Below are 22,891 nucleotides of genomic sequence, written 5' to 3'. Positions count from 1 at the left end.
TTTTTTGAAGAGGGGTGGTAGGCCAAGTAAGTTTGGGAACCTTTACACAGCTTCTTTTTGAGTGTTGTGAGTCCCCCATTAGATTGTAAATTCCTTGAGGGTAGGAATTGTCTTTGTTTTTATTTGTATTTGTATCTCCAGGGCTTAGCAGTGTGGCACACATTAGGCACTTAATAAATGTTTATTATTATTTTTATTGTTTTATTGTATTATTATTATTATTATTGTTCATTATTGAGTGTTTATTGGTGGTAATTGATGAGAAAGAAGGCATTGTTTGCTACTTCCATTTCTAGATCAAAGCTCTGGTATCTTTTTGTGTAGTAACCAGTTGAAGGGAACTGGAATATTAAAAGGTAATGTTTGCAGATTTATTCAAAATTGGCTAAGAAGGGGGCTTTGTAGGGTCTAATCTACGATTTCAGTTGCTAGGTGTTTATTTGGATACAGATGGACACTTGATCAATGAGGTTATTATTGGGAGAAGAGAGGGAGGACTTCTTCCAACTTCATTGTCTGGACTTCTTCCCCTCTTCCTAACCAGCTTCTGTATCACCCTAAAAATATCTACACCTTGAGGCCCCAATTTCCTGATTGATGACTGCATGACTAACAGACGTAAAGTATAAGAAGTTGACATAAGTCTCTGTCATTTAGTCTGCCACGTTTTCATCTTTACGGTCTTTCCGTCCAAAGAAATCATTTTAGATGTACTTCATTAGGAATAGGAAAGCCATTGACAGCAGCCAGAATACTTTCAACCATATTTTTCTTAATGAGATGAAGACATTGATGAGTTCTGCCTCCCATATGAGGTGTTACAATTACCTTCTTCAACTTTAATAAAGGATGAGATCTGAAATACAAATGCATTAAAAATTATTTAGGTTCCATTTTTTAAAAAATTATTTTGTTGTAGTTACATTTTTATAGTTGTAGGAACATAAAAATTTATAAGATGTTAAAAATGAATACAAGAAAATTCCATTTGATGCATGGAGTAATAACAGAATCTTAGAACCAGACAAAACCTTAAAGATTGCCTAGTCTACAGATGAGGAAACTAGAGGCTCAGAATAAGGACACAATGCAAGAACCCAGGACCCTTGGCTCCTAAGTCAAGGCTCTGGTAGACCACCACCTAAAAGGCATAGAATGCTGAGTGAAAACTAGTTATAATTTAAAGAATTAAATGTAAGGGCATGCATTTAAATGCAATAAATGAACCATTCAAAACAGGTTGAGGTCCATGTAGCTTGTCAAAAGTTCATAAGAAAAAAATCTGAGCTTCCACTCCCAGTTCTAGTTGCCCACAAATTTAGTAAGCCAACACTGTGATGGGACTTTTCATAATTTTTAAAAGGTTAATACCATTATTGGCCGTATTCATAGAAATATAGTGCTAAGTATTGGGAAATAACAATCGCATCATACAGTACACTAGTCACATTTCACATGTTCAGTTCTTGCTGCCCATTTTAAGAGGGACTTCAATGAACCAAACAGTAACCAGAACATGGTGACCAGCAGGGCCAGGGGTCTGTAAACTATCACCTGAGGAAGAGTTAAAATGAATGCAGGTAATTAGCCTGGAGAAGAAATGACTAAATAGAGACACAAAATCTGAATTCAAATATTTATAGTATTAATAGATGAAGTAATGCATTTGTTTTATGTTGTTAATGATGGCAAAGCTAAGATCAATAGATGGAAGTGACAAATGTGTTAAATTTTAATTATAGACATATAGTTTGAAGAGTTGTGCTACACACATAAGGTATTAGCATAATTTTGTTACCTTTACCAAAAGATGAGGTGGCAGCTAGGTGGTGCAGTGGATAGAGCTCCAGCCTTGGAGTCAGAAGGACCTGAGTTCAAATCCGGCCTCAGACACTCAGACACACTAGCTGTGTGACCCTGAACAAGTTACTTACCCCCAATTGCCTCACCAAAAAGCAAAATAAAACAAAAACCAAAGCAAAAGATGAGATCTGAAATACCCTACATTGAAAAATGCTATACCACTTTTATTGGTTTCTTTTAGAATTATTATCAAATTGTAGTTATATTTTTAATACTGATACATAGATAAAAATGTAGAAGGTTGAAAAGAAATTCAAGAAAATCCCATTTGATTCATGGAAAAATCATCCAATCTTAGAACCAGACAAGACCTGAAAGATTTTCTTGTCTAGAAGTTCTTAAAGTGTGGTCTGAGAACCCTTTGAAAGTTCCTGAGACCTATTTGAGGTATCCACAAGGTCACAGCTATTTGACTATTAAAATGTTATTTGCCTGTTAAAATACTCCTTCATTTTCCAACTCCAAATCTGTGAGAAGCAACCAAAACAAAATATTGAATACAAAAACATATATAAAAATCCAGTTGTCTTCTATTGAGTCAGACATTATATGGAAAACAATTCCACTCTTCCAAAACAAATTTTTGTTTTGTAAAATGTTATTTTTCATAAAAGTATGTTATTTATGTTAACATGGCATGGGTTTATTGTTATTTTTAAACGAATTGATAAAGATTTTATCATTTTTATCAGTTTTAGTGTCAAATACAGTAAGGTGTTAATAGATATAACCATCAATTATTTTAAGTACCTAAAGAAGGACTGAGACCAAAAAATTTTCAGAAACATTCATCTAGTCAAATATTTTCACTTTGCAGATGAGGAAATTAGGTAGTCAGCCTGGAGAAGAGAAGGCTAGAGACACAAAATCTGATTTCAGAAAGTTGAACTATATACAGATGAAATGATAGATTTGTTTTGCTAAAAATGGCAGAGCTAGGACCATTGGGAAGAAGTGACAAGAGTTATTTCTTATATTGAGCCAAAAATCTGTTTAAATATTAGAACTTAATTAGAATTAAATATTAGAACTGTTAAACAATTGAATGGACTGACTCATAGGAGTATCAAACAAACTGTCACTGCAGATATTCAATTATAAGCCAGCCAAATAACTCTCAGTGATGCTATAGGAAGAATTCCTATATTGGGTGGGAGATTGGATAGTCAAAAGTCAATGAACATTTATTAATTACTATGTTCCAGGTACTGTGCTAAGTGCTGGGGATAAAAAGAGGATAAAAAGAAAGTCCATGCCCTAAAGAGCTAATCATCTGATGGGAGAAGAAAACACAAAAAAGAAAGATGGAAAATGTATTTGGGAGGGAGGGAAAAAGGTATTTGATCCGGGGCCATGAAGAAGTTGGAGAAGGCCCAAAGATGGCAGCCAAGTAGGAAACCAGAATTAGAAGACCTCTAAACCCTGTAAGTCTGTGTGTGAGATATCAGCCAAAGAAAACTTTTATCTTCAAACATGGTTTGGCAACTTTCCTTCTATTTTTATTTTTCAAAAAACTTTTGTGTTTTGTTTTTTGGTTTTTTTGGTGAGGCAATTGGGATTAAGTGACTTGCCCAGGGTCAGACAGCTAGTAAGTATCATGTGTCTGAGGCCAGATTTGAACTCAGGTCCTCCTGACTCCAAGGCCGGAGCTCTATTCAGCTGTATCTACTGCATCATCTCGCTGCCCCCAAAAAACTCTGCAGAAACAATTTTGTTTTAATTTTTGTTTTTTACCTTGGTAGGGGTTCAGGGTCAGTCACATCCAGTCCTGCAGCTTTAATAATCCCAGTTTGAAGAGCTTCAACTAGGGCATCTTGATCAACCAATTGACCTGAATTAATGGAACAGTATCTTTGTCACTATCATATAGTTAGACTATATATAATAGAGAAGAAATGTCTTTAAAACTGTATAGTTATCCATGTCTTACCAAATAACAAAAACTCATGAATATTAGATTACATAGGATCTACAAGTGATAGAAAATTTAAAATGGAGCCTAGAAAACAATAAGTATGGCCACATAACTTAGTGCAAAAGGATATTTTTTATGACTCAAGAGGAACTTCACATTTAAAACATAGTTGAGAGAAAGAATGTTCTAGCGGAAGGAAGATCAGCCTTAGAAATGAGACTTGGGTTTTAATTCAGTTTCTCTCACATTGCCTAGTGTGTGTCTATGAGTGAGTCACTTAATTTCTGGGTTTTCTGTTTCCTCATGTACAAAATCAGGTTGAGAGGAAAAAATGAGATGACGTGTATAAAAGTACTTTGCAAACCTTAAAGTGCTAGAAAAATGTCAGCTACTGATTATGATAATTCAATATCATAGATTTAGAACTGAAAGGGATAGATCTCAAAGGTCATGTAGTCCAATTACTTCATTTTGCAGATATTGAAACGGGTGGTCAAAGAGGTTGAGTGACTTACACAGGGTCATACAACCAGAAAGTGTCTGAGACGGGATTTTTTTTTTTTTGGTTAGGCAATGCGGGTTAAGCGACTTGCCCAGGGTCACCCAGGTAGTAAATGTTATATGTCTGAGGCCGAATTTGAACTCAGATCCTCCTGAATCCGGGCTGGTGCTCCATCCACTGCACCATCTAGCTGCCCCTGAGACAGGATTTAACCCCAGGTCTTGTTGACTCCAAATCCTCTAGATCATGATCCTCTCATTTCATTTTAGGTTCAAAATGATATGCCCATGTCCCATCTATGCTTAGAACCTTCACAGACTTGCAGAAAGATTCATGATGCTCTTTCTGAATGTCAATGAATATTCAGTAAATGCCTGACTCCAAAGCTTAGAGTAAGAAAGCTTAGTGAGATGCTCTGATAAGGATACTTTTCTTTTGAAGACCAATTGTTTAAAATATTGTTCTTCTGTTTGTTGTAATAATAGTCTCCTAATAATAGTTTCCAGGATTGAGATTATTTACATGTCTAGTGTTTAGTGCTATTGCTACGGAAGCAACCTTTATACTTTAATGCATCTTCCATGAGGAATAGGTTTCTGCTTACCTAAGATGGTCACCTAGGCACTAGGCATAAAGACTGATATCATGCAGAATGACAATGCTATATATATAATATATATTTATATTTTATTTATACAATTATGAAGATTATATAGTCATATACTTTTCTTAATGTCTTCATAATATGAAATTCTTAATTTCCAAAGAAATTTTACCTTTATTAATACTTGTGAGTTACAATTCCAGATATTATCTTTACTATATATATATATATAAAGGAATGAAAGCACAAAGATTACTCAGGGTCATGGTTAATAGCAGAGCCAATCCTAGAATTCTGTCTTCTAAACTCCACTATCTGTTTTCTGATTATCAATAAATTAATATTGACACATGCAATTGCCATTCATTTCAATTATGTCATTTCAATGTCAACAAAACTTTGTCTCTCTATAGTAAAAACTCTGTTAGAGTTCTCAGTTTTATAAGTTCAATAATCAACCCATGACTTACTTTTGTCTACTATGTGTAGATATTTAAATTAGGTATTATAAGAATGTTAAGGAAGAAAAACAAAGATTTTGCTGAGAAAATAATGACTAAACACTGAGAAACATATACTTAGTTGAACTTAGAAGATACCCAACATGGTACAGTTCTTTCCCACAAAAGGTATAAAAAAAATCTGAATTGAAAAAATCTTTTTCTTGACTTATTAATAACTTGTGTTAAAATACATTCACAAAAAGATCAAGAATTCATATAAGAAGGTACATTTTAACTCCCTTGTTTACCGATCTAAGTTATACTTTGAACCAAGAGACTGCAAGAGATTTATTGAGATTTATTGCTGCATCTTTTCAGTGAAGGAAGAAATATTGTTTTGGTAGTCATATCTTTTAGTATCTATTACCTCGGCCAATGTTTATAAGAGTAGCAGTGGGTTTCATTAGTCTGAGTTCCCTCTTTCCAATCAACTTATGAGTCTGGAGTGTCAGATTGACGACCAGCATTACAAAGTCTGATTGCTGCAGTAGCTCATCCAACTTTGCACAATAATGGGCTCCAACTGCCTGTTCCTCTTCCACCTTCCTGTCAGAATTAACCAAGAAAAAATACAGTGAGTTTCCTAATCAGAAATAGCCCAAGATGTCCAAAGAAACCTCAAGTCACCAAGAACAAAATCCAGGAAAAAGTCACTGAAAAGGAACTTAAAACAAGGTAAAATAATTCAGGAACATTATTTAGGCTAAGGGCTGCCAATTAAGTTCAGATTAGATAAAAGAAGCATGGAGACAGTGTGGCATACTGGAAAAAGAACTGGAGTTAGAGTCAGAAAAACTGTGTTCAAATCCTAGATCCAGTTGGTGCATTGTAAATCAAAGGGACTTTAAAATAAAGATAGAAGAGAGCGAAAACGGCCTATATTCATCAAGACAGATAACATAGAGTAGCAATTTTTCAAGTGTTATCTGTAGAAACTGAGGGATTCCCAATACCCTTTTGGGGGTGGGAGGGAAAGAGTTCTGCAAGGTCAAAACTAGTTTTATAGGACATGATTTGCTGTTAAAATACTCCTCCGTTTTACAACCACTTATCTGGGAGGAACAGGATAGGTAAAGAGGGATAGAAGTAATACTGTATACTAAGAAGATATACCTTTTTTTTTTTTTGACTAGGCAATGGGGTTAAGTGACTTGTCCAGGGTCACACAGTTAGTAAGTGTTATATGTCTGAGGAAGGTAGACATTTGAGGGAAAATTCAGGAATTGGAATAGGGAAGGATGGAGAGAACATCTGACTGAAGGTCTATGGAGGGAGAAATAGGAGGAATTTTATCATTATACTGTGATGTGGCAGTAAATAGAATCATGGGTTTCATTTAGAGAGGCACAGCTTCAGTTAAGTTTAGAAATTCATTTTTTGGAAGTTTTACCTGCGGTTCCTATTGTGGTACAGAATCTTCATTTCAAATGCTTTGGCTCGCTGAGCAACCTTATAGCCAATCTTGCCCATACCTATGATTCCCAGAGTAGATCCAGTAACTTCTTGTCCCATCCAGGTAAAAGAAAAGTCCTTAGTGTCTGGTGAAGTAGCTACCTCATTCCCTGAAAGTCAAAGATGCAAAAGTAAGCCAAGAAACTGTCTCCACAAACAATTCTATTATGCTTTTAAGACAAAGAAATGAAAGAACAAGTTTTGATTCGCATCTAGCTGCACAATCTCTGATAAAATTAGTTCTGAAAACTCATGCTCTGGAATACACGACTCATCCATTTCTACATGAAACAAAACAAAATTTTCAACAAAAAATAAACCATCACACATTGGTAACAGGTAGTAGCTTTCCTCATAGTATAAACCAGAATATCCTGGCAAAAAAAGTTATATTATAACATTTGTTCTAAACTAGCAATCTTCTGTCACATAAAGGCTGGGCTCTTAACCTTGGGTCTGGAAACTTGTTTTAAAATTTTTAATAACTATTTCAGTAGAATTGGTTTCTTTTGTGATCCTATGTATTTTAATTTGTTCATTTAAAAACATTATTCTGAGAAGGGTTACATAAACTTCATAAGACATTATCTAGGAATCAGGACAATATGAAAAGAATTTTCATTTTTTAAATATCAGTTTAAATACTTTTTCATTATTTTACAAATAAAGTCTCTCTGGTTATCAATTGCCATGAAATTAAGTGGCATAAAAGGTCATTTTACCTTCTAATATTCTCCGGGCTGATGCCAGAAGTAGGGCCATTCCCAAGTCTGCAGTGCTGTTAGTAACAGCACGTGAAGTGTTGGCCAATTTCACACCAAAGCTGGCAATCAAGTTCAGGTCCAGATGATCCAGGCCTGCTCCTGGGCTTACAATAATCTTCAAGGTAGGCAAGCTCTGCAGGAGCTCCTGGTCAATATGTGGTTTCCCTCCCCATATATATATTGCTTGTATCTTTTGACTGAAATGTATTTTGTTTTCAAGAAATTCTCGCATGGTGATAAGATTAAAATGTTTCTTAAGATCTTTTATGTATTCTTCGTTCATACCAGATGGTCCTTCAAAACTATTTATCAAAACACAGGGCAGCTTTTGATCTTGCATGACCTGTGGAGAAAAATAAAGGGTCTCTCTAGTAAAGGGAAAAAAATCTTCAGGAGTATAGAGTGTTTTTTAGTTAATCATTGACTTCCTGAATTACAAGAATGGAATAGAATTGTTTGGAGGTTTTAGCAAAATTTCTAGAATAGCTCAGAGGTCCCTAGGAGCTCATACTACCCTAAGTGTACATGTGTTCTTTACTTTCTCCCACCTTGACCTTTCTCTGTTCTAAAACTAGCCATGCCATTAAAATGAAGAATATTTTCATTGTCTCTTAAATTTACTAAATAAAATCTTGTGTTAAAAGTCACCAAATAGAACATTTTATATCTTAAATAAGAAATTCTTTTTTTTAAGTGCAGCTTAATGAAAAAATCATCTTTATTTTTTTCCTCTGACTTCAGAGTTAGTGATCTCTCCAGTGTCCTACACTGCTTTCATGGTACTAACACAGAAAACTGTGTCTGTTAGTGTAGATAACACAAGTTATGGATTGAGCATTCAATTTTTGAAATTAAATTTTGAAAGCCAAGCAAGAGCTTAACAAATTGAAAGCAAGAAAAGCTCCAATCATGTTGATAAATAAAATGAAGAGCTGCTTAAAATTTAAAAACACTAATTAAATAAACACTAGTATGTTTTAAAAAGAAAATGAAATTATTTTAATCAAAAGTGAATAAAGAGAATTCATGACAAATGAAGATGAAATAAAATATCAAAAACTATTTTGTCTAATTCTATGGCAAAAAAAAGATAACAGAGAAAATGGATGAATACAAAAACAAAATATGCAAGTTAACAGAACAAGACATAGATTTAGATTATTTACAAAACTCAATATCAGAAAAAATTAAATGTGTCATCAATTAAGTTACAGAGACAATCTAGAGGCAGAATCGGATGGATTTCATAGTGAATTGTATCAAACATTCAAGGAACAATTCCACTATTATGCCAATTATTTGCAGAAATAAGGGTCTGGGGAAAAGGATCCCTTCTAGACTCTATGATACAAATATGGTATTGACAACTAAACTCGGTAGAGACAAAGCACGCAAAAAAACCCCTATAAACCAAAAAACCTAATGAACATCAAGATTAAATGAAATATTGGCAAGCAGCCTACAATGGTTTCTCAAAAGATAAGTCATCAAAGATTATGAACATAAAGTTTTCAAAGGATGAATTGCAAACAACCATAAGAAAGAATTCTTCAGATTGCCAGTAATAAGAGGAATACAAACCAAAACAACCTGAAGGAAGTTATTAACAAGAAGAAAGTCCCCATATACACCAAAATATTTATAGCAACACTTTCTGTGATAGAAAAAAAATAGAAACAAAGTAGATGGCCATTGATTGGGGAATGGCTAACAAAATTGTGGTACATGTATATAATGGAATGTTACTGTGCTGTAAGAAATAATGTATGTGATGAATACAAAGAAGCATGGAAAGATCTACATGAACTGATGCAGAATGAAGTAAGCAGAGCTAAGAAAATGGCATACACAATATCTACAACAATGTAAATGGAAAGAACAACCACATAACAAAAAGTAAAAAAAAAAAAGAATTACAAAATAATAAAGATCAAGGATGACTTGAATGAAGAGATATGAAGACATCTTCCAACCCATGTCTTAGTTGAAGTAGAAGGTCCATAGATGTTACACATCTATGTTACACACGTCTTCAGATTTTTTCAGTGTGTTTATCAGTTGTGTTGATTTTTTTTTTACTCTTTAAAGATATACTACTTGTTCTATGGAATATCTCTTTGGGAGGAGAAAGGAAAGGATACTGGGGATAACTATGATGTAAGGAACAGAACACATTAATAAAATGTTATTTTAAAAAACAACTAAATTAACCTAATAAAATGACTATAAGCTATGACTTGCTTTGGATTTATGCCAAGTACGCATTCTTGAGTTGGTTCAATATAATAAAAACTGTAAGCATATTATACAATATTATTAACAAAAACACATTATTGTACCAACAGAAGCTGAAAAATCCAACACCAATTTCAAGTAAAAATACTTTAAAAAACATAGGAATAAATGGATCTGTCCTCAACATGATGAGTAGTATTTATCTAAAACCCAGAGGCAACATTATATGTAATGCAGAAAGGTAGAATCCTTTCAAATAAAATCAGGTGTAACACAAAGATATTCATTATCAGTATTATTACTTAACACAGGGCTAGAAATCCTAGCCATGAAAATGTCAAGAAAAATGAATCAAAGAAATACACACAAGCAAAGAAGAAAGAGAACTATTGCTTTTTGTAGAAGATACTATGAAGCCCCAAAGAGCTGATTTAAAATTAATTGAAGCAATGGCTTCAGCAAAGTTGGAAGATATAAAATGAATAATAACAATAATAATAGTACCTAACATGTATACAGGTCTTACTATGTGCCAGGCATTGCGTTAAGTGCATTGTGATGATCTTATTTGGTCCAAATAATAATCCTGGGAGGTAGATACTATTATTATCTTCATTTTACATATGAGGAGACTGCAGTGAACAAAGGTCAAGTGACATTCTCAAGGTCACATAGCTAATAAATTTCTGAGGACAGAAATTCAAATCAGGTCTTTCTTACTCTTGACTCAGTACTCTATCCCCTGTACCACTGAGCTGCCATGGAAATCAACATCATTCCCTATATTACCTATAAATCTCAATATAAGAGAACTTCCATGTGAAAATAATTATGACATATAAAATACTTGTGACTTTAGCTACTAAAATACACCTAAAAACTATATGAACACAAAACATGCTTTAAGGGGAAAAAACTAGACCTAAATACTTGAAGAAATAACTAACAGTTCACAGATAAGGTGAGTCAATATAATAAAAATGTTACCTAAATTCACTTGTTTATTCAGTGCCATACTAATCAAATATTTTTAAAGATTACTTTATAGAACTAGAAAAATGATGAAATTCATCTAGAGCAGCAATCAGCAAACTACCTGCCAGACAGATCTGTCCAACTGCATATTTTTGTATGGCCAGTGAGCTAAGAATGGTTTTTAAATTTTTTAATTTCAAATTTTAAAATTAAGTTTAAAAATTTCAGTGTTTTTTATCTCAATTTTTTTTTATCATGGCATGGTTATATTAAAAATGGCTATATACCAAAACCTTAAAAATTACTTATGGAGCAAGAAAGGGTGAGGAAGAACTTCAAGGAAACTTGCTATTTGAAAAAGTTATGTCACATGTAAATTTATAATTTTATTTTGTATAACAATATTCTCTGTACCTTAAATATCTCATCAGAGATATTAAAATGCAAAAACCATTCTTAGCTCTACAAAAATAGGTAAAGTGGATTTTGACCTTGGGCTATGGTTGGCTGACCCATGAGCTAAAGGGACAAAAGGTTAAGAATCTCAAGGGAAATTAAGAAAAGGATGGGAAGTAATAGAGCCGAGCAGTACTAATTTCAAACTACTAAAAAGCATTAATCAGTAAAAGGATTTGAGAATGGCTAGAAAATAAAGAGGCTGAATATAAAATGTAATACAAAACCTACATAAAGAGTTTGAAAATAAAGAGTAGAACAGACTAGGTACACACCTTAAAGCAAAGCAATACAATAGCATAATATTCTACAAAGCCAAGTTACTTGATAAATACTTATTTAACAGCAAGTGCTGGAAGTAATGGAAAGCAGTTTGGGAGATACTGAGTATGGCCCATCAGCAGATCTCACTTCCAAGATAAATAAGGAACTGATTCAAACTTATAAGAATAAAAGCCATTCACCTATTGATAAATGGTTAAAAATATGAATAAGCAGTTCTCAAGAGAAGAAATCCAGTCAATAGCTCTACAAAAAAAAAATGCTCCAAATTATTACAAATCAGAGATATGCAAATTAAAGCAACTTCAAGGTTCAACCTCACACCAATCAGACTGAAAAGATTACAAAAAAAAAAAAAGAGAATGATAATTGTTAGAAGGACTTCAGGAAAATAGACATATTCATTCACTCTTGATAGAACTGTGAATTAACTGGTCCAGCCACTTTGGAAAACAATTTGTAACTATGCTCAAAAAATCACTAAACTGTAATAAACCCTTTAACATAGCAATAACACAAATAGGCCCATACTCCAAAGGAATCAAAGAAAGAGGAAAAGGATCCATATACACAAAAATGTCTATAGCAGCTCTTTTTGTCCCCAATGGATAAATGATCAAAAGATAGAAACAGGAAGTTCTCAAAGAAGAAAAGTAAGCTATAAATAACTATATGAAAAAAATGTTCCAAATTACTAATAATAAGGTTAATCCATGATTAAGTTTGTATCTGAAGAGATAAAAGAGGGAAAGAATCCATGTATCAAAAACAAAATTCATAGCAGTCATTTTTATTGTAATAAGGAACTAGAAATCAAGGAATGCCCACCAATTGAAGAATAGCTTAATAAATTATGGCTTAAGAATTTAGTGTAATATTATTGACCATAAGAAATAATGAAAGAGATGGTTTTAGAATAACCTGGGAAGACTTGAATACACTTACTAGCTGTGTGACCCTGGGCAAGTCACTTAACCCCAACTGCCTAAGCAAAAAAAAAAAAAAGACTTGAATGAACTGATTCAGAATGAAGTGAATGGAACAATGAGAACAATTTATACAATAACAACAATATTATAAAGAAAAACAACTTTGAAAGACTTAAGAACTCTGACCAATAAAACAATCAAGAATAAATTCAAAGGGCTGATGATGAAGCATGCTACCCTCCTCCTGAAAGAGAGGTGATAGCCTCTAGACACCAAATAAGGTATAACTAGACACTTTTAGCTGAAGTCAACAATAATTTGTTTTGTTTCACCATACATTTTTGTTACAAGAGTCACTGAGTTCTTTTCCAGTTGAGGGAAAGATTGAAGGGTAAAAATTCAAATAAGTTAACCAATAAAAGAAAAAGAATTAAAGCGGGTCATTGAAGTATTTTTTTTTAAGACACAGAAGAGAACAGAAATAAGGAAGGGCAGTGGAGTCAGAGGCAATCAGGACAGCTTTGAAAATATGAGATGAAGAGCATATTTAAAAAGAAAAGGAAGCTATAGAGAATATCAGTGCACAGTTCCATGTATAACGATCTCTTTCTGTTTTACTATGTATGTGTGTGTGTGTGGGTGTATGAAAATGCCCAAATTTGGTGTTTGTCAAGTTCACAAAAATAATTTTTTTTAATTTTTAATTTTTTTATTTTTACCATGTGTTTTTAAAACTTTGGGTTACAAATTTTCTCCCTTCCTCCCTCCCCACCCACTCTCATTGAAAAGGCAATCATCTTGGTACAGGTTATAGATGTGTGGTCATGCAAAACACTTCCATAGTAGTCCTGTTGTGAAAAACTAAGTATATTTCCCTTCATCCTATCCTACCCCCCATTTATTCTATTCTCTCTTTTGACCCTGTCCCTCCTCAGAAGTGTTTGCTTTTGATTATCCCCTCCCACAATCTGCCCTCCCCTCTATCAACCCCCTGCTCTCTTATCCCCTTCCCCCCTTATTTTCCTGTAAGGTAAGATAGATTTCCATGCCCCATTGTGTGTGTTATTCCCTCCTTAAGCCAAATCCTATGAGAATAAGATTCACTTATTCCTTCTCACCTTCCCCCATTTCCCCTCCACTGTAAAAGCCTTTTTTTGTCTGTTTCATGTGAAATATTTTACCTCATTCTACTTCTCCCTTTTTCCTTCTCCTGGTATAATCCTCTCTCACCCCTTAATTTTATTTTCCAGATATCACCCCTTCATCTTCAACTCACCCTGTGTCCTCTATCTATCTATCTATACATAGATATAATTTTTTTCCCTCACTACCCTAATACTGACAAAGGACTAATGAGTTACATATATCATCTTTCCCTGCAGGAATGTAAACAGTTCAACCTTAATAAGTCTCTTATGATTTTTCTTTCCTGTTAACTCTTCCTTGTTTCATTTGAGTCTTGCATTTGAAGGTCAAATTTTCTGTTCGGCTTTGGTCTTTTCCACAGGAATGCTTGAAAGTTCCCTATTTCGGGGCAGTTAGGTGGCACAGTAGATAGAGCACTGGTCCTGGATTCAGGAGGACCTGACTTCAAATCTGGCCTAAGACACATAATACTTACTAGCTGTGTGACCCTGGGCAAGTCACTTAACCCCCATTGCCCAACCCAAAAAAAACAAGAAAACAAAGAAAAAAAAAAAGAAAAGAAAGTCCTCTATTTCACTGAATGACCATTTTTTACCCTGAAGGATTATACTCAGTTTTGCTGGGTAGGTGATTCTAGGTTTTAGTCCTAACTCCTTTGCTCTCCAGAATATCATATTCCATGCCCTCTTGACCCTTAATGTAGAAGCTGCTAAATCTTGTGTTATCCCGATTGTGTTTCCACAATACTTGATATTGTTTCCTTCTGGCTGCTTGCAATATCTTCTCCTTGACCTGGGAATTCTGGAATTTGGCTACAACATTCCTAGGAGTTTTCCTTTGGGGATCTCTATCAGAAGGTGATTGGTGGATTCTTTCCATTTCTATTTTACCCTCTGGCTCTAGAATATCAGAGGAGTTTCCTTGATAATTTCTTGAAAGATGATGTCTAGGCTCTTTTTTTGATGATGACTTTCAAATCGTCCAATAATTTTTAAATTCTCTCTCCTGGATCTATTTTCCAGGTCAGTTGTTTTTCCAATGAGATATTTCACATTTTCTTCTATTTTTTCATTCTTTTGGATTAGTTTTACAGTGCCTCGATTTCTTAAATTGTCACTAGCTTCTAATTTCTCCATTCTAATTTTTAAGGAAGTATTTTCTTCAGTAAGCTTTTGGACTTCCTTTTCCATTTGGCCAATTTAGGGTTTCTCCTCATTGGCTTTTTGGACCTCTTTTGCCATTTGGGTTAGGCTATTTTTTAAGGTGTTATTTTCTTCAGTATTTTTTTGGGTCTCCTTTAGCATCACTCTCAGTTTTTCCTCTGCTTCTCTTACTTGCTTCTCAAAATCCTTTCTGAGCTCCTCCATGGCCTGGGACCGATTCATATTTTTCTTGGAGGCTTTGGATGTAGGAGCTTCGTTGTCTTCTTCTGGTTGTATGTTTTGATCTTCTTTGTCATCAAAGTAAGATAATATAGTCTGACTCTTTTTTCACTGCTTGCTCTTGATCTCAGCCAATTACTTGAGTTATAAACCCTTTGTTAAGGTAGGAGTCTGTTTCCAGTGTGGAGAATGTACTGTCTCAAGCTTCAGGGGTTTTGTGCAACTGTTTTCAGAGATGCTTCTAGGGACTTGTAAATTTTCAGTTCTTCCAAGGTGCTATGATCAAGGGCCAGGTGTTTACTCCTTTCCTGGCCTGCGCTCTGGTCTATGAGCACTCTTTTCTGTCTTGGAACTGTGAGGAGGGTTTCTCTCCACAGCCACTATAAGCTCTACCACACCAGAGCTCCTCCTTGCCCCAGGACTGTGACCCAGATCCAAGCAAGGCAAAGCAAGAGAATCCTGCACCAGCAGAGTGATACCTGCAATCTCCCTCTGATTGGCCAATGGATTCCCCCTCAGCCTGTGGGCCAGAAGCTCAGGAAGCAGGCACCGCCCCAGGGAATGGGGCTGGGACCCCCCCCCCCCCCCCCCCCCCCTCCCCACTGTAGAAACACTTTTCCCACTGACCTTCTAAGTGTATGTGGGTTGAGAAGTCTGGAAACCGCCACAGCTGCCCATGATTCGGTTTGCTGTGGCCTGTTCCTGCGCACGCATGCGGCTCCTCTCCTTGCCCGGCACAATATAAACTTTCTGATCAACCATCCAAGCTGTCTTTGGCTGGAAATTTGTTTCACCCTGTCTTTTTGTGGGTTCTGCTGCTTTAGAATTTGTTTAGAGCCATTTTTTATAGATATTTGGAGGGGTTTGGGGGAGAGCTCAAGCAAGTCACTGCTTTTACTCTGCCATCTTGGCTCCCAAAAACAATTTTTTAAAAAAAATTTTAGCAACATTAATAAAAACAAAACAAAACAAAACCAGATTTCAATAGTTTCCATTTCTAGTATTTTTTAATTGTTAATACCTTCTGGTCATTTATTTGTTGGAGAATAACTGTTGGTCTTACATGTCTTGGATACTTAGGCTTTACCAAAGATGTTTGATGCAAAGATTTCATTTTACAAATAGCATTGTCTCCCTTATTCTAGCTGCACAGATTTGGTTCATGTAAAAGCTTTTCCATTTTAGTGTAAGAAAAACTCTTTGTTATGTGATGATCAACTGTGAATAGCTTAGCTCTTTTCAGCAATGATCTAGGACAATTCCAAAGGACTCATGATGAAAAAAGCTATCCACCTCCAGAGAAAGAAAGGAGTCTGAATGTATATTATTTTTCACTTTCTTTTTTTCCTGTTTTTTTCTGTCTGTGCTTTCTTTTGCAACATAACTAATACAGAAAAATGTTGTGCATGACTGCCTATGTATCACATATATCAAATTGCTTACTGTCTCAAAGAGGGAAAAGGGGAGGAGAGGGAGAAAACTGAACTCAAAATTTTTAAAAATGAATGGTAAAAATTATTTTTACATGTAACTGAGAAAAAAACAAAATGTTATTCAGAAAATTGTTTATATTGTCTTTTATGCTTACCTCTGTCCCATGTTTGCTTAAGAAGTCTCTTCCTAAGCAAAGGTCTAGTACGTACTTTACTCCAAATTCTCCTTTTATCCTATAGGCTTTCATACTTTACAATCTGCCTTCTAGGACAGAAAGTGTCTCTGCTAGGTAAACAATGCTCTTGTTCAGTCTTTTCAGTCATGTTTTACTCTTCCTGACCCCATTTGAGGTTTTCATGGCAAAGATACTGACCGGAGTGGTTTGCCATTTCCTTCTACACAACAATGTTCTCTTAACTGCTGCCAAATAATAGGCTTGAGATAAATAACATACAAAAGTAAATACTTTCACTTTTTAAAGGTAAAAAAGTAAGAACAGTGAGACTATACTATATTGTTAAAACCTATACTTCAAAATTAGAAAAAAAAAGAATTTACACTTTTTTTTGGCTTAATCAAATGATAATTTAGGTATTTAAACATATGATACTGATGATTGTAACTTGTACTTTGGACTGCTTTAGAGATTAACCTTTTTTTTCTTATTTGTAAAATTATTTAAGAATTTAACAAAAGAAAAGAAAATTACCTTTTGTTGAAATTGTCTTCAAGAACTTCAGAGTTCTTAAAGATGCTGTTTACTTGATGACACTGCAAAGTTTCTATCCAAAGAGGAAAATAAACTGAGGGAGAAAAACAAGAGAAGAGGTTTATATTAAAGAAGTTTTCTAGTAATGACTGTGAGAGGGAAGGATTTGAAACTATAGGCTATCACGTAGCAAAAAGATCATTATCAAACACTACTACTTTATTTCAGTGAATGTGTTAGCTTCACCACAACTTCACAGAGCCATCGTTGAACCAGGGAGAAGCTTTATTACCGGCCTGGGAAGGCCCGACATCCGACATGAGAGAGCGTGCATGTGAGAGCATCTGTGTTGACAGATAGACACCTTTTTATTCCCTCTTCTCGATTCAAATTTCCTTCCATTGTTTCCCCATTGGCTGGGTACTATAGAGGTTACAGCCTATAGAAAGCGCCTAATTTCCCATATGTGTCTCTGCCCTGTTTACACCTCCCACTCACCACAATTTGGGAATCTCTGCCCTTATTTGGGTATACCCACACCCCTTCTGCTTGGGATGTGAGTATGTTAATCTATACCTAATCTCAGAACCAGTATTCCCTGGTTAGTCTATTCACCCACCACTTCTACTTTATGACTTCCTTTGTTCAACTTCCACCTAGCCCCTAGATTACATTTTTGTAGCAATGAAAACTAGCTATTTCTCACATTCCCTCCCATTTTAAACTGACTCCAATGTTGTCACATAGGCTTCCACCCCCTGACTGAGTGATATGCAGAAGCAACATCGCCAACCACAATTTTCCACAAATGAAACATATTTTTTTTATTACTAACTACTAAGTCAGAGAAATAAATCAGTCTTGAATCATATGCTTAAAATAAAAAAGCCCCAAACCTTTACTTTGTTGCTTTTTGAAGAAAAATGAACTTCTATGATTCTAAGATACAGATGAGAAGACACTGCTTGAAATTATAGTAATTCTAACCCAAATAGTCTAAACAAGCTGATAAAAAAAATGAAATTAATGAAAGTGACATCAATCTTGATACTATTTCTGAGAGAATTCCAAAACTCACATATCACTGATCCCCTTCATCATTTCTTACATCACATTTAGTATTCCATAACATCCATATAACATAACTTATTCAGCCATTCCCTGATTGGTGGGCATCCCCTCAGTTTCCAATTCCTTTCCTCCACAAAATAGAACTACTTTAAATATTTTTACACATCTGGGTCTTTTCTTCTTTCTTCGATATCTTAGGAATATAGATCTAGTAGCTGGGTCCAAGGGAAGGAACAAATTCGTATGTTTTTGCAGAGCCTACTCTTGTCAAGAAGAGACAGGACCATAGCCAATGATTTTAAGTGACACTGAAAGGAAACAGAAGTTCCACAATCACAGGTCCAAGAGGACAAAGCTTGACAGCATGTAGAGGAGCAATGTCTCAAAAAAACCACATCCCCAGTAACATTGTTGCTCTGACCAGGTGTCCTCTAGGGAGATGCCTCTCCTCATATGGCCTACATTCTTCCCACAGATAGTGTGTGTGCATTTAATGGGGGAGGAGGCCCCAAGTTTATCAGGAAAATGTTTTATTGCATCTTTGCTCACTGATGTTACTTTATTAAATTCCTTTGCTTATGTGCCCCACAATGGTTAAAGGATATTCTGCATCACGAACCAAGGCTGCAGGGGTTCTAGACATGGGGTGGGGTGCTACATTCTTCCAAATTCAAGTCTGGAATGAAGTCTTGTTGCAAAGTGGGCATAGTCAGACAATTAACGAGCCTTTATTAATCATTTGATATAGGTCAAACCCTGTGGGAAGCACTGAGGATCCAAAGAAAGGCAGTAACAGTGTCTACCTTTAAGGAACTTCCATTCTAACGAGGGAACTAGGTACGTAAAAGATATATCTAGAAATATAGGGGTGGTAATTTAAGAGAGGAAGCCATTAGTGAACTAGCTGGTGAAGTAGAGTGCTGGTCCTTGTGTAAGAAAGGCTTATTCTTGCGAGTTAAAATCCTGTTTGAGACACTTACCAGCTGTGTGACCCTGGGCAAGTAATTTACCCGTGTTTGCCTCAGTTTCCTCATCAATCTCAGAGAAAAGGGACTGAGGGATGGAGGCATCTGAGAAAGACCTTCTGAAGAACGTAGAATTTGAGCTGAAGCTTGAAGGAGGCCTGTTATTTTGACATAGAGGTGAGAGCATTCTAAGCATGGAAGAAAGTGAAAATGCATGGAATTGGGAGATAGAGTGTCACTGGGAGAAACAGTAAGTAGGCCAATGTAATTGGATCATAGAATAAGGTGAGGGGAGTGAAGTATAAGAGGACTAGAAAGGTAGGAAGGGGCCAGACTGCAAAGGGCTATAAATGCCAGTGGAATTCTATTTGGTCTTGGAAGCAACAGGAAGCCACCAAAGTTTTTTGAGCAGGTGGGATGATATGATCAGACCTGGCTTTAGAAAATCATTTTGGCCGCTAATAAATGTAAACAGTTTGTCATTTAAAACCCTTGACCCTTTCTCACCTTTCACTCTTCTTACACATTATTTTCTTTTTGATATGCTTTGATCTAGCCATACTGGTCCTCCATACCTGGAATACAAACCTTCCTCTCCTCCACATCCTGGAACTCCTAGCTTCTTTCAAGACTCAGCTGAAATGCCAATTTCCAAGTTAAGGTTCTTAATTCAGGATCCATGAACTTGTTTTTTAGATAGTTTGATAACTGTACTTCATTATAATTGGCTTCCTTTGTATTCCCATGTATTTTAGTGCATTTAAAAACATTATTCTGAAAACAGATTCATTGGTTTCACCAGACTGCCAAAGGGATCTCTGACACAAAAAAGGTTAAGAACCACTGCTTTACATGAAGCCTTTCCTGAAAATAATTACTAGAATTTACATGGCACTTTAGGTTTTTCAAAAGTACTTTTTATGTGTTATCTTACTCGATCTTCATAATTCTTTATATATGTTATCTTGTTTGATCTTCAAAATAACTCTGAGGTAGATATTATTACTCTCTCCATTATTACAGAAAAGGAAACTGAGGCTGAGAGTTCTTTGATTTGTCCAATGTCATACTGATATGAAGAATCTGAAAGCAGGTCGCCCTGATTTGGGGCATTTAGGTGGCACAGTGGATAGAGCACTGGGCCAAGAATCAGGAAGGCTCATCCTTCTGAATTCAAATCCAGCCTGAGACACTTACAAGCTATGTGACACTGGGCAAGTCACTTAAAGAGGTTTGCCTCAATTTCCTCATCTGTAAAATGAGCTGGAGAAGGAAGTAACAAACCACTAGTATCTCTGTCAAGAAAACCCCAACTGGAGTCCTGAAGGATCTGACACAACTGAAAAATGACTGAAAGAACAACTCCCTGATTTAAGTTCTGAGATTTATGTACTATAATATCTCTGGCTGCTGGCGTCCTCCTTCCCTGAACCTTCTATTAATTGTATGTATAGGTGTGTATGTGTATATACTCATGTGTGTATATATATACATGCATATATTATATGTATACATGCACACATACATACAATTAATATACATACACATATAGACATATATGTGTATGCATGTATGTATTTTTATACATATATTGTCTCTCCCCTTAGAAGGTATGTTCAAGTCCTGCTCACTTTTTGCCTTTGAATTCCTGGGACACAGCATTGTTTTGAACATAGCAAATCCTTAATAAGTATTTGTTAAAAGCAAGTTAGCAAACGCTACAGAAAAAAATCATACTGTAGTTGGAAAGACTAAATGTGTGGTCCAAATGCAGTCATACATGGTAGCCCAGCAAACTGTATTCACATTTTCCCCTATTTAGGACTTTTGTTACTAATCCCCTCCAGCCATCCTTCTTATATTCAATACGCATTTATTAAAGACCAACCATGTGCAAATCCCAACTATTTACTATTTGTATCCCCAGTTGTTTTAACACAGTACATGGCACATAGCAGGGTTTAATAAATGCTTATGGAATGAGTACAGAATTCCAGTCCCTGCCTACAGACCAGCAGATGAAACTCCAAGTCAACCTAAAGCTAAGATTTATGATTTTCGTTGTTGTTGTTAACAAGTCTAGTAGGTGAGGAAGCCAATGCGATTTCTTTACAATCCTTGCTTTCTCTAGCTCTCTCATTTTCAGGAATGAGGCCTATACCTGGGAAACTGTCTCAGTGAAGGTGGAAAATGCATGGGTGACCACCCAGCAATTTCACTGGATTTTTACAAAGGTCACATTCTGTGGGTTAGACTGTCATTAATTTTCAACTAGGGCACAAATTCTTAACTTGGGATCCTCCATTAACTTGTGTTTTGTTTTTTAATATTCTGATAATTGTATTTTATTGGCTTTCTTTATAATCTTATGTAGTATAGCCATTTAAAATTAACTTTAATAAAAATTATTTTGGGAAGGTGTCCACAGGATTTACCAGAAAGGGTTCCATTCAGGACACAAAAATGTTTGATTTAGAGGAAGTTGGGGATTTCCTGAATTTTCCTTTCCTGTTAAACATATCCCTAAAATGACCCAATTGAGATACAGGATCATAGGCTTATGGTTGCAAGGACCCCAAAGGTCCTCAAGTCTAACCCCCTCATTTTACAGATGAAGAAACTGAACACAGTTTTGTGTCTGAGGCTGACTTTGAACTCAGGTTTTCCTGCCTCCAGGTCCAGCTCTATCCACTGTCTATACACTACAACCAGTGGGACCAGAAGCCCACAAGCACACACCGACCACGCCCTAAATTCTTGCCATTAGCTCTGCGCCAATGTCCCCCAGCACAGATCCTCGGTCTCCCCTTCCCTCCCAATTCCCCCTTCTTCAATTTATCTCCTTTCCCTTCTCTGGCCCCTGGCTCTGTCTCCCCCAGGTAGACGTTCCCACTCCAGTCATTCTATGGCATATGAAAGGGAGAAAATGAGGCAAGCTCGTGATGGCCACTTCCCAAAACCACAGAGGTCAACAGGCCCTTTACCAAAAGGGCCACACTGGGGTCAGCACCTCTCCCCACCCCACCCTGCCCACCCAGGCCTATTCCCTGCCTCCTTCATATACACCACTTCCGTTGGTGGCTCCACCTCCACTAACTGGTGGGTTCTGCCTAGCGACCCACCCTGGGGCTGAGGGTGGTGCTCGCAGGTTACAAACAGCTACAGTGTTGCTGAGTTCTTCTTCCAGGCCCAGGTGGAGATGCTTTCTTTCTCCAGTCCAGGTCTCGGTCTGTCTCGGCTCAGGCGCTGATGTAGGGTGCAGGGGGTAGAGAGCTGCCCTTGCAGTCAGGAAGACTGGGATTCAAGGTTTTCCCTCTGACACATTTGATATTGCACAAAGTCCTCAGCCTCACTCTCTCTTCAAGTCATCCAAGTCCAGTGGCAAGACAGAAGTCCAGAAGGTTGGCGATGGCATGGGATGCAGTGGATGACCTCGGCCTCTTAGATATCTGACCACGCTGTAAGTGCCTGCAGCTCCTGTGCCTTCCTGGCCTTGGAACAAATTGTTCTCTTGGAGGGCGGCTCGGGGCGGGGCGCGGAGGGGAAGGGAGGGAGGGCTACCTCTGACACAGATTTAGGCTGTGAGGCAGTGGACGCACTGCTTAATTTCTCACTGCTTTGAGCTCCAGTTGGGGATGGAAAGCTTTCTACCCAACCCTTCAAATAAAGACTCAAGACAGACCAGCCCTAGAAGAAAATCCAGG

The 22,891-nt window shown here is 36.3% G+C and overlaps 1 protein-coding gene across 1 annotated transcript; it reads right to left on the bottom strand.

Moving 5' to 3' along the window:
* Window positions 1-225: 225 nt before the first annotated feature.
* On the bottom strand, window positions 226-22,639 carry LOC114036053 (glyoxylate/hydroxypyruvate reductase B-like). The gene is made up of 7 exons (XM_027852436.1): window positions 22,310-22,639; window positions 17,152-17,245; window positions 7,562-7,946; window positions 6,778-6,949; window positions 5,755-5,933; window positions 3,598-3,694; window positions 226-856 (listed from the first exon to the last, which is right to left on the bottom strand). Exons 3-7 carry the CDS (start codon window positions 7,941-7,943, stop codon window positions 700-702), a joined length of 987 nt encoding a protein of 328 aa, XP_027708237.1. The 5' UTR covers window positions 7,944-7,946; window positions 17,152-17,245; window positions 22,310-22,639; the 3' UTR covers window positions 226-699.
* Window positions 22,640-22,891: the final 252 nt, after the last annotated feature.

This window comes from Vombatus ursinus, unplaced genomic scaffold, assembly GCF_900497805.2.
Source record: "Vombatus ursinus unplaced genomic scaffold, bare-nosed wombat genome assembly UNPS02009573.1, whole genome shotgun sequence".
Lineage (NCBI taxonomy): Eukaryota > Metazoa > Chordata > Mammalia > Diprotodontia > Vombatidae > Vombatus > Vombatus ursinus.
Note: the sequence above shows the minus strand (reverse complement) of the source record. Positions and strands in the feature narration are given on the sequence as shown.